The sequence below is a fragment of the Glycine soja genome, chromosome 18 (genome assembly GCF_004193775.1).
Source record: "Glycine soja cultivar W05 chromosome 18, ASM419377v2, whole genome shotgun sequence".
NCBI classification, from domain to species: Eukaryota; Viridiplantae; Streptophyta; class Magnoliopsida; order Fabales; family Fabaceae; genus Glycine; species Glycine soja.
The window spans coordinates 7,005,555-7,019,016 of NC_041019.1; the positions used below are offsets into that span (position 1 = coordinate 7,005,555).

The following is a 13,462-nucleotide window of genomic DNA, read 5'->3' on the forward strand; positions in this document are numbered from 1 at the left end:
AAGCTTGTTTCTAACGTATTTGACTATAATTTGACCCTGTTTGGCGGGTGGGACATGCAACGTTAATAATTGTCATTTCTGGCAAAGGAAAGCAGTCACTTTCAGGGAAATAATGGATTTTATGGCAGCAATTAACAGTTAGTGTGTTTGAGAGAACTTGTTTTCTTTGAAGGAAAAGCTTTTTTAGTTGTTACATGAAAAAAAAAATATGTTTAAGTACTATTAATATATCAACATTACATTCGAAAACCAAATTCGGTCACTTAAATAGTTTTGTGTTGAAAGTATAAAACATTTTTATACTATCAAGGAGAAAAATATATAGTACAATCTGAAAAGAAGAAAAAAAACTCAAGAGATATCAGTCTATGTTTTTTGGCTTTATTAAACATTGTGTCTCCTTAGTTTAGTGAGGGTGTAATTTTAGTTCCAATAGTTTTAATGAGTTGGTTTTATTTTACATATGTTGGACAATTTTAATCCCACCATTAACTCACCATCCAATTTTTAACCCACATCATAATGTAACAATTTTGTAACACATAAGCACTTATTATTTATTATTTAACTTTTTACAAATTAAAATATTTAATAATCAAATACTTACATGATTCCAACAAGTTGTTGGGTTCCTTAAATAAAGTTTCAGATTGAAATATTGTGAATAGAAAAAATATGATTAGGAGACAAAATTGATGAATACACTATACTAATAATATAAAAAAAAAAATGCTTACATGGTTTAATATGTGCAGAGTTGCCTGAATTTTGGAGGAGGGATTCCATTCTCCTCATGACTCCATAAATTGGCTGCAATGCAATTCCTCATCAAAATCACGATCTTGTCTAACCCAATTGTCCAATTTCTCATGCCATTGTGTACAGATCCTGGTTCCTCCCCCAATTATCATATCTTCATTTTTCAAGCTTTCCATTCCCAATTTAACAAAAAATATTTTTATGAACAAATGAACAAAGGCCACCCAACACAATCCATGCCCCAGTAGGCTGTAGCTAATCTCAAATTTCAACAACAACCAAAAGCAATTAATCCATTTTTATCCATCCTCTGTCCTCACACGGTCACCGTAAAACTTGGACACAGCATTGCTTCCAAAAATTATCATCCACTCAATCAGCTATTTGAGGCAAAATTTTCTCTTAAATACTATTACTTAAATTTAATTAATTTAGTTTAAATTAAATTTTTTTAATTTGAATATAGGTACTCTACATCAAATTGAAGAGACCTATTTTTTTAAGACAAATTAGATTTTAAAATCATTTTAGTCTTAATGAATCTTAATTTAAATTAATTTTTAAAACTTGAATTTCAACACATCGCATAAAAAACACTTAATTTTCATATTTAATAATAATAATACTATTATATATATAAACTTACATTTTTACCCAAGTTTTTTAATTTTACTTAAACTTCGAAATATATATATATATATATATATATATATATATATATATATAAGTGTAAAGGATTTGACTCCTCTAATCTTAGAGGAGAAATCAAAATAATAGCCATTAACTAAAACATTAAAGGTTGAGATTATTATATATAATTTTAGTTTATCACAAATTTCCATGATTTGTTAATCAATAATTATCAGCGACTCCAGAAAACAAAAGCCTGTTAATGAACTTATTTTGAAGCCCAATATCAAATGGCAATGATCCACTGGGCACTGCTACAAGCACCCACCAATTTCACAAATTTCCCATTTTACCTTTTTGTAAAAGGATACGGATCAGCTGATCCATGGGCCTTGTATGGATCAAGTTGATCCGTATAAAACCCACATATCAGTTGATCCGTACAAGCCTAATCCGAAAGTTTTTTTAAAATTTTTTTTTCAAAAATATGTGTTACGTATCACGTGATTCATATGAGTTAAAAAAACACTTACGGATCACGTAATCCATAAGTGTTTTTTTTAATTTTTTTTTCAAAAATATGGTTTTTTAATTTATTAATATGTTAAATTTTTTAATAGTAAATATTTTTTATTTATAAAAAAAGGTATACGAATTAAATAATTCATATGAGTTATATCAAAATTAATTGTCACAAAATTTATTATTTAATTATCAACATTATTTATTTTATAACATAATTGATCTATTAGCTTAATTTGTTAGAGCATGATGCTAATAACTTGATTCTTGTTTGGGCCATTAATTTTAAATTAATTCGTAACACATATTTTTGAAAAAAAATTAAAAAAAAAACTTTTGGATTGGGATTATACGGATCAACCATACGGATAGTTGATCCGTATGAGGCCCACGGATCAACTAGAAACATTGGTATTCTATTAACTTTTAAGACGGTTTAATGTCATTTTTGGTCAATTATGTTTCGTGGTTGATTCCCTTTGGTACATTATATTTTAAAAGTTCATTATGCTCTTTTATGTTTCTGAAATATATAATTTTTTTTTCAATTTTTCATTAGAAACTTAATGTCTGTCACTATTTTAAAATTTAGAATAGATAAGTTAACATAATGACGACTAAAATTCGTCATTATCTTTTTTTATTTTAAAAAATCACTAAGTGAATGAAGAAAAGATGGATCTGGAACCACAAACAACAACAACCTTCAGTCTCATATTATTATTAGTATTATTCTTTTTATTCAATTTAATCATTTAATGACGATAATAATTTCATTCATCGATTATTCTCAATCACAATTGGTAAAGGCCCTTTCTCCTTCCGCTATTTTGCCTCTCGTCGTCAATCCAAAAAGATTGTTACCCTGTCCCCTCTCCTGTCTCCGCCGCAACCTCCCTACCCAATCGAAATTGTCACCTCAATGAAGGTGAAGAAGAAGACCAACAACACTCGATTGTGGATGAGGTTTGATCGGTCAGGTTGATCAAAATCATCTTAGTGAAAATGCACTATTCAACCCCTCTTTGAGTTGCTTGTCTTCCCCGGCCCGATTGTAGATGTCGGATGAAAAATCCTTTACTTGTTCAACCCAATTGTGCGCAATAGTTGAGGTCTTGCTCATAGACCTCACAAAGAGCATCATTGTGACTTCCTCATTCAGATTTGGGTTAATTGGCGAGTTAGAGTCATGATTTTGTCATTCGTTGAAGACAACTCTTGCTCTAATCTCTCCTACTACATTATATTTTAAAAGATTTATTCTGCTCTTTATGTTTTTGAAATGTAATATTTTGGTCCTTTTTAAAATTTAAAAGTTAACAAAGTACTACTACGTTTCTAACAGAATATTGAAATAAGTACCAAAATATTTATTTATCTTTTATGTATACCAAAAGTGACATTAAACCTTTATTTTATTATGTTACTTTTATGATATATTAAAACCATATATTTATTTACCTTTTAAAATATTAAAAATGTTGATATAGATAAAAAGTGAAGTCTATAAGTTTATTAAAGGATAAACTTATGCTCTATTTGAAAGTTGGATAAATAGTCATTTTTGTCCCTGAATGTGTAATTCGCTGATAAATGCATCTCTGAAAGATAAAAAATACAAAATTTAGTCCCCGAAAGTGTAAAAAGTGCAACAAATATATCTGGTCGTTAACTTCCATCAGTCACCATTAATAAAATAGCTTACGTGGCATAGAGTGATGAATTTGTCACTGAAATTATTGTCAACGTGATCATGCTGACTAGATTGGACGAAAATGTCAATGAGATACCATTTTTTTGATGTAAATGTCAATAATTTTTTTGTTGAATGAAAATGTCAACATTTTTTTATTGGAGGAAAATGTCAATAATTTTTTTTGACCTAAATGTTAGTACGTTTCATTTGACAAAAATGTCAAAAAGTTATCATTATTAGACAGAAATGTCAGTAATTTTTTATTGCACCTAAATATCAGTATGTTTCTATTGGACTAATTTGTTAAACCTAGAATTCCGTTTCATTAAGGGTAAAATATAATTTTAGGATAAATTTTTGCCATTTTTTATCGTTACAAGCATAACATTACAATAATCACTTAAAAAATATATTGGTAAACATAATTTAAAACAAATATAATAATAATGATAATATTGATTATCAATCATAATTTGTCTCTCACAATAGAAATTATCCAAAATAAACATTGTAAGAGTGTACCAATCATTACAAAATTTTCCAAATTATAATAATTAATCACAATCTACTATAAAATAAAAGATTAATATATTTCATATTTCACTTCTTCGAATCTTGACTATTTTATTAACAGTGATGGACGAAAGTTAACAACTGAATATATTTGTCGCACTTTTTACACTTTTGGGGATTAAATTTTGTATTTTCATCTTTCAGGGACACATTTGTCAGCGAATTATACATTCATGGACAAAAGTAGTTATTTACCCATTCATATTTCCAAAGACGAAAAGTTAAGAAAATATTATATAACAAATATGTCCCTATGTTGATAATTAGAGATGATCACGTTGACAATCATTTTAGTGACATATTTGTCCCTATATGTTACGTAGGCTATTTTATTAAGGATGACAGACGAAAGTTAACGGTCGGATATATTTGTTGCACTTTTTACACTTTCGGGGACTAAATTTTGTATTTTCATCTTTCAGGGACACATTTGTCAACAGATTACACATTCAAGGACAAAAATAACTATTTACCCAATAATATATTAAAATCATATATTTATTTATCTTTTAAAATATTAAAAATGTTGATATAGATAAAAAGTGAAGTCTACAAGTTTATTAAAGGATTATGCTGTATTTGAAACTTTTATTACAAAATAAACTCTTATCATAAAAGTTGTATTACACCTTAAAAATAAGTTTATGCCATATAAAAAAAGTTAGACCTAAGTTTTATAAAATTTAAGCTACATATTTCCTTCCAGTTTTTCATGTGTTGAGTAACATTGATTTTAATTTTCACATTTCATAATTTGTTTTAGGCTAAAATAAATATTTAGTTCTTTAAGTTTAAAAAGATTCACTTTAATTTCTTAAAAAATTTCTATTAGACCAAATTAATCCTTATGTTAGTTTATTACCCTAATTTAATCAACTTAATAACATGTGATAAATTGTGAAAGATAACACACTAGGAAAAATTAACACCATTAGTATTAAAAATTAATAGAAGGATCAATTTGGTCTAACAAAAATATTATAAATGGTCAAAGTAAAACTTGTTAACCGTAGGAGAGCATGCTAAAACTTAAAATATAAATAATGAACATAAATTCTATTTTAGCCTTTGTTTAACATAGAATTTTTTCTTATTAGCCTATTATTCTTATATACTTATGTAAAAACTTTAATATTTATGCCTCTTAATAATTAGGGATGATTCCTCTTAATATTTATCCCTGAAGTATACAAAAGTAGGCTGCATAAAGTAGAAACAACTCTGAACACGACAAAGGAGGCATTACATTAAAGTTTGGTGAGTGGATGAAACAGAACAGAACGTTCTGTCTTCTTCTATTTCTTTTTTCTTCTACCCTTTTTTAGTAGAATCAATGTGTATCACGTTTTGATCCTATGTTTTATTATATTCTATTTTTTAAAGGCACCGCAAATAAAATAGTACTCATGCTTTTTTGTTTTAACACCTTCACTAATCACTACTTATATCACTCAAAGTTACAATCTTATAACTTATTAATCAACAAAATTATACATGTTAAAATATATTTAGTATTAACAAACTTATTATAAAATATAGTTAGTATCAAGAAACTTACTATAAAACATACTTAGTATATACCATTGTTCTATCAAAGTAAGAAAGTTAATGGAAATATAAAGGTAATAATATTTAGCATGTAAACAAGACGGATTAGAATGTTTTCTTATTTCCCTTTTTAGTGAAATCAAAATGCATCACTTCCAGTATTTTATTTTGTTCTATTCTTGTTTTGGTATGAAACTTTTGCCTACAAAAGTCAAAGTATATGCAAAAGTCTTGTTATATAAATGCACGAAAGTTAGACAAAATATAAAGATAGTGTTTAGTGTACAAAATATAGATGTGCTCACTAAGTACTAGTATATACTTCTGAACACGGCATAGTTGCTAATAAATACATATAATTAATGCTAATAGTGATGCTAGTAAAACTCATCTTCATGACTAAATCCACCAATAATGAAGGTGACATCATATTTCTGAAAAGCTTGCATGAGTCTCTTCTCTTTTGGTACAAAGAATAAGAAAAATTGTTACAGGAATAAAATACAAATACAAACTGTGTACAATTTTGACTGCCACCGAGAGAAAATATTTGATGACACCTAATAAAATGAATAAAATGACGTAAAAAGTGGGTCCTATTTTTTTCAATTATAATAATCTAATGATACAGATAAAAATGAAATTGTATAACTATATGCGCAACTCAAAAATCTAAAGGCAAACTTCAACAATGGCAAAGAGCATGCGGTTACACCAAACTTCAACTGCAAATAAATAGTTTTTATAGACACAGGTAGTAGAAGCTTAGCTAGCTGGCTTTCTGCTTGGACTTGTCCTTAGGTTCTTGCAAAACAAATTCAGCATACAAATCCTTCAGTGCAATCATAACTGTAGTTATTAATGGCCCCATAATTGCTCCCTGCAGAACAACACACCCTTCAGTCAATGCAATAATAATGTTATGGGATACAAGAGAAATGCATCTAAAACAAGGTACTGGATAGACTGAACAAAACATCAGAAAAATGAAACCGTTAAAACGTTGAAATTAATGTCTCAACAGGAAATTTGACCAATCAAAATTGTTGAATTAAGATCAAACGGCTCAAATTTTATCTTGGTAAATCAAAATTAGCCCAAAAGAATCAGAACTACTTTATATAAATTAAAGTTATTTTAGCAGTTCATTGGATTCCCAAGTGCATTGGCACATTATTTACAGTAGTAGCTAGCATTAAGTTCAGTTTAGAGAAAACCACATCAACCTAGTAGTCACATTTCTAAGCTTAGAACTAAGTTTTAAACAAGTTATGCAGGTAAACCAGTTTTCCATTTTAAAACAAGAATCTTATAAAGAAGCAAGTTGACATAAAAAGCTAAAATTAAAGACAAGTTAATTTCTATATGCAGAAATAAGAAGGGTGGAAACCTTAAGATTCAGCAAAACATGAAGCACCAAGAGTGAGAGACTGATGCTTCTATAATCATGAGAAGACTAAATCAAGGAGGGTGAAAGTTTACCTCCAGAGCAGATGGAAACAATGTCATTCCCCCAATGATGCTCAACCCAGTAAGATATGCACTATTCCCCGGCACGTCTTCTAGAATCTCCGATGCACCATAGTCCATGAGAAAAAGGTGAATAATAGACAACACAATGGCCATTATGTATCTGCCTTCCAGCACTAGTTGCAAGGCTGCTGGGATTGTTGCAAGCCAAGATGGAAATATTGGCAGGAGAGGACTTATGAATGCAAGCACAGTTGACATGTACAAGAAATGTATTTTGTTCAACCTAAACAAAAGCCAAGTAAGACACCCTTGAAAAAATGCAATCTCAGCAGTGGCCAAAAGGACTCCTGAAATAGCTTTATCCAAAACCTCAACACATCTGTCCCTAGTGGAGTTCGAAATTGGAAGCATGCACATCACTTGTTCTGTCACTCCACCACTCTCTGATGTGATGAGGTAATACAAAACCCAAATAAACACCATCGACTGAGACACAAAATTGAAAACCTCTGCGGCTCCAGAGATTATGGAATTCGCAATGGAGAACATAAACTTTGTACTGCTTCCAAGCACAGTTCTACTACTAGTGAAAATCCGCTGAGACACATCCATTCCTTTGAAGGCAAACCCTTTTGCCTTCTCAACCAAATCCTCACGAGTGATCACAAGCTCGCGCAAAATCGAGTCAACCTCTGCATAAATCTGGCTCCATTCACGGTTCCTAACCCGGGTTTTCAAGCTCAAGAACTTCTCTGCATACGGCGAGGGAGTCATCAAAACCTTCGAAGGTGCCGAATAGTTAACCGGATTGGATATCACAAAATGCTTAATGCCAGTCACAAATTCAGTCATGTTATACTGCAGAGCCAACCCATCTATCTGATCAGACACAGTCTCATATATCTTCGTAGTGTAACTATCCACCATCCCAGCAACATCATTCTCGTCCATCCACTTCTTCACACCAATCCTCTCAGCATAATTGTTCTCCTCCACATGCAATTTCAATGATATCACCGCATCTTTCCCTTCAACACCAATCTTATAAGAGAAGAAAATCACCCCACTCAAAAAACCCACAATCATGCAAACAATTAGCCCAATTGCCACAATAATCTTCAACTTCCTCAATATCTCTCTGGTGAAAAAGGCACTAATTGCACTACGCCTGAAACTAAGGCTCCTATAAGAAGACAAAGTGTGCATAGTGGAATCCACATTATTTGAACTGAACAAAAACCCCAACCCCAAAAGTGACAATGCCCCAAACCCACCAAGCCTCTCATAAGCAATGGTGAAAATTCCAAAACTTACAAGCAAACGAAGCAACTTGGAAAACCCACTTCGCTTCCTCGAAGGGCGATTCTGCTGAGGCTTTGGTTTCCTCAAAATAACTCTAAAAGAAGCTTCACGAATCTCAACGAGTGTGCCAACAAAAGCCCTGAAAACAGCAACGGGAACAGCGAGAACGGTTTCTGTGAGACCCAGACGAAGGGGTTCGGACCAAAACTTAACGAGGGTTTGCTGAATGCCCCTAAGAGGAATAGAACACAACACTGCCCATTGAAGGGGTCTCAAATACTGTTCTAGAAGCTTCGAGAAAGTGTAGAGGATGAAAATGGCGAAGGCGAGACCCGCATGGGCCATGGCGATGTAGAGGGCCAAGCGCACCTGGGGATCGCCGGAAAATGTGTTTTTTCCATCTGGGTCGGCGTCGGATGGCGGATTCGGCGGCGCGTGGGGTGAGGGGGAGGGCGCGTGGGATTGGGAGGGAGGCGCGTGGGGTGGAGGGGTGGAGGAGGGGTGGCGGGCAGAGGCGGATCGGAACATGTCCTGCCATGCTGGGGTGGTGGAGGATGGGTCAGAGTATGGAACAAGTTCCATGATGGTGGGGTGATGATTCAGCAGAACATGAACGTAGCAGAGAGATAGAGAAGAAGAAGATTGAGTTTTGTTGTGAGGGTTCCAATTATGAACTGACGGAAGAGAGAGAGAGAGAGAGAGAGGACAGCAGAGCAACTCAATGGGTTTTGAGTAACAAAGAGTAATGCCGTATGATGAATGAGTGGCTTCATCTTTTTGGTGTTTTTTCTTTTTCTTTTTTGGTTTTGTGCTCGTGGGAACCTCAGGAACATGCCAGGAAATTAATAAAAAACCAGAGTTTTGTTTTTGACGGAACAAAAAAAACTAAGAAAATATTTGCTTATAAAAATAGGATAGTATAGTAAAGGGTACGCTTTATGAATTATTATATTAGCTTATAAAAATAACATATTAGCCTATAGTCATAAGATATGTTGGATAATGATATATGATATTGGTATATTCATAAGTCAAATAACCATTTATTTAATGGGAGATTCGTGTTGAATTTCCTATAAATAAGATATCCTATGAGTGTGATTAGTTTTTTATGCGATTAACAGAAGATATCTAATCATATTAGTATAAACATGTTATAAAGTTAAAAGTATTATATATTTTTATAAAGAAAAATAGTGATATATTATTTTTAACATCACTTTATTATTAGAATAGTTTCATAGCTATGTGAAAAAAACTTTAATAGGTGGCACTCTTCATTGCATCAATTAATCACTTAATTTAATCAATGGTTGAGTTGAAGTCTTAGATGTTTAAGCTGTGTTAAATATTAATAGAGACACTTTTGTTGTTATTATAATCTTATTCCGCTTAAGGTAGTTTTTCTTTATTTTCTTTTTTTATTCTAATTTAGTTATGAGAGTGATTTGAAAAAATTATATAAAGCTTATTTAATTTGTGTTTATAAAAGGGATTTCTATTTTTTTATGTTTCAAAATTCATTTTAATATTTCATATTAATAATTTTATTTAAATAATTTACTTTTAATTTTTTAAGTTTCATTATAAAACTTAAAAATATAATCATAATTGATAAAAAAAATTAAATAGACACTGAATTAAGTTGTGTACAAATGCCTCTTATATATTTTAGATAATATGAAATATCCTTGGTTTTATCGATAATTAATTTTTATTAGCAAATCTAATTGATTAATTGAGTTATAATTAATTTTTATTAGCAAATTTAATTGATTAATTGAGTTCTATTTGGGTCACATTTATTTATTGGGTGTCTCTTATATATTTAGTTATGTTTTTTTCTCTTTCACATATAATGCAAGAAACGTTTTTTTTTTATTATTATTATAAAAATGGAGGTATGTATCTCACTACAAATTCTGTTATATATTTTTTTAGTTATGATTAAGTAACTACCCTAAAGCTTAAAATCACTACTTTTCATTTGTTTGTGTTTATCCTAAATACGAGGCGTATTTTTAATATAAATATTATTTTTAGTTTAAATTTTCTTTTACTACAACTTGATCATATACTACTATATGATTAATAAAGTTTGACTGTAATCGTAAATATATGGAAGGTCAAATTATTTTAACAATTTATTCACTCGTTATTAAATAACATAAATATTGTGTATGTAAAATAAAATAAAAATCTTGTACTTATATATGAATGACTTTTTTTTGTGGGTAAAGCTTTGTGAATGACTTGTGCAATGTTCGGTAGTTGTCCATGAGTTGTCTTACGTAAAAACCATGAAAGGTTCATTTAATTTAATGTATAGTATAGTAATTACGTTTGATAAACTCGCACCTTCTGTTTATTTATTTATGGCTTTAATCTTTTATGCTTGTTTATTTGCTCACCCTCACTGTCCACTAACAATTATGGAGCTGTCTTTTATTTCCAACCAAAAAGGTTGTTAAAAGTACTATTAATTTGTCTCGCAAAGAAAACCATTGTACTACGTACTGTCGTGTCTCATAATTAGTGAACATTATATAATTAAATTAAATCAACAAGCTTTCCAAACATTGTTTTTCTTAAAAAAAAAAAAAAAAGAATGCAAGGAAAGTAGCTTAATTCACTTTTGAAAACCACACCATGCTTAGATTAAAATTAGGAAAGTCTAAAATTAAAAGTGTTCTTTTACTCTGGAAACAACTTCTGCAAAAGCATTTTTCAAACACTGATCCAAACAGTCTCTGGATACAATAAAATCGAATACAAAAATGTATTATTTTTAAGTGCAATTATAGGTTCACACATATTACCCTTAAATGATCCTGGTGTGGCAATTTACATATAAATTATTTGTTGCAGGCATCAATTATTCTTCTACTGAGACATAAATAATGTAAGCCAACAACTGGAAGCATGCATGGGACCATGACTAGCAGAACATATACTTTTATTTAAAAGCCACCTTTTAAGTTTACAATGTCAAATAAGTGACATCAGTAGGGACCCTTGTCTGCACAATCACATAACTGGTCTCATGCGGCACTTACACAGAAAAAAGTCTTAAATCATAGTACATGAATGACCAATACTTCAATCACAGCATGAGTTTTAGTATGTGCTACAACAAAAACAAGCCTTCAGTCATTGTTGGTGATCTTGCACACTGGAAATGAACAAGAAACTTAACCAAATGAAGGAGATAAACAACGATATAAATTCATTCTACAAACCGTGATTTATTAATCATATAAAGCCAGGTTTATTTCAGTGATAATTTTTTTATTTCTAGGAATACAGGAGGAGGAGAAAAATTTATTCCGCACTTATTATAAAGTAATAAAATAATTAATTTTGATTATATTTTATTTTTGGATAAGTTATAATCTCATTTTTAAGTAATATTTAATCTAAATAGAAAGGATGAAACATATTTATTTCCATGGAAGGAGAATCATTCTTGATGAGTAAAAATATATATACATCTTCTTGTTATCCAATTTCCAATATCTTCTTAATGTTTCCTTCATGTATTTTTTTTAATAAAATATAATTATGAGATTGTGTGGTTGTAATGACATTTTTTGGACACTATTTTTAGGACTTTCATGTGGGTTATTACATTTGTACCTACTATTTTGGGCACATTTGTATTTTTTTAATAAAATTTAATAATAAAAATATTTTAGTAATTATTATATATATTCTTAAGAAAAAAAATCATACAATCACATGTTTTAATTATTTATCAACATATAAAAAATATTCTCAACCATTTTTAATGGTTAACTAAACATATATTTTTAATATACCAAAAAATAATATTTTCATGTTTTATTAATATTCTCGAGACTTAAAAAAAATCATCTCCTAAATGATTACTGGTTAACTTAGACATGATTTTTGTTACGGATTTTCACGAATGAAGGTGAAGAATTATAGCTATTTGGACGGTCACTGTAATATAATATATGTTACATCCATATGAATGGATATGAGTTAAGTTGTTTGTCAAGGGTTTTTATATTTGGCTTGGTTTGTTTATTATAAAGTTTAAATTCAAATTTTTTAAAAAGTTTTTGTAGATAAAAAGACCAGAGAAATAAACTATAAAAAAAGTTTGTTAAATTTGACAAGTCGGCTTATTTAACTAATAATAATAATAATAACTACAACAACAACTAGTATCTATATCATTTTGATAACATTACAAATGACAATGACATAAAGTGCTTAAAGAGTTCACTTGCAGGTAAAAAAACTTCAAAAAAAAAAAGACTCAAGTTAAAAGGATAATACAACCAACACACAATTTAAATATTTTTATTTAGCTATATTAGTATAAATCATCTCTAATCCATATATTTTTTAATATTATGCTCTCTTTTTTCATTTTCTTTTGATATATTTTGTGTTTTAACAATTTGAATTCAATATAATTTTGTTTATCAATTATTTTTGGATTTATACATTACTTAGACGAAATTTTATAAGTTTCTTTTTTTAATTAGTATTTCACTAGGTTTTAAAATAATTAATTGGTCAAAGACATCTTTAAGCAAACTTTTAAATAGATTCATAAGTCAAACCAGACTTTTATGTAAGTGAAATCGAGCCAATGACAGATAATGAACTAAGCTCAAACTTATTCAACTCAAGTCGAGCTCAAGCCTAGTAAAATTTGGCTTGACTTGACTCATTTCCACCTCTATACATCGGGTAAGTAATTGAAAATAAAAAAAATATCAATTACATTTAAGTAACAAATAATTTAAGCTTCATTTGATTTGATTGTGAAGATGAAAAAAGAGAGAATAAAAGTAAGAAAGTTTTATTTGAAAATATTATTAATAATATTTAGAGTAAATAATATTTCCTTCCCCTCGGAGATAATATAAATATTACATTGTCTTACCTTCTTGTGTTAAAAAATAGATATATACTTTCCATCCG

The 13,462-nt window shown here is 29.8% G+C and overlaps 1 protein-coding gene across 1 annotated transcript; it reads right to left on the reverse strand.

Moving 5' to 3' along the window:
• Nucleotides 1-6,120: 6,120 nt before the first annotated feature.
• On the reverse strand, nucleotides 6,121-9,304 carry LOC114396575. The gene is made up of 2 exons (XM_028358635.1): nucleotides 7,211-9,304; nucleotides 6,121-6,608 (listed from the first exon to the last, which is right to left on the reverse strand). The coding sequence occupies exons 1-2, from the start codon at nucleotides 9,083-9,085 to the stop codon at nucleotides 6,498-6,500; spliced, it is 1,986 nt and encodes a 661-aa protein (XP_028214436.1). The 5' UTR covers nucleotides 9,086-9,304; the 3' UTR covers nucleotides 6,121-6,497.
• Nucleotides 9,305-13,462: the final 4,158 nt, after the last annotated feature.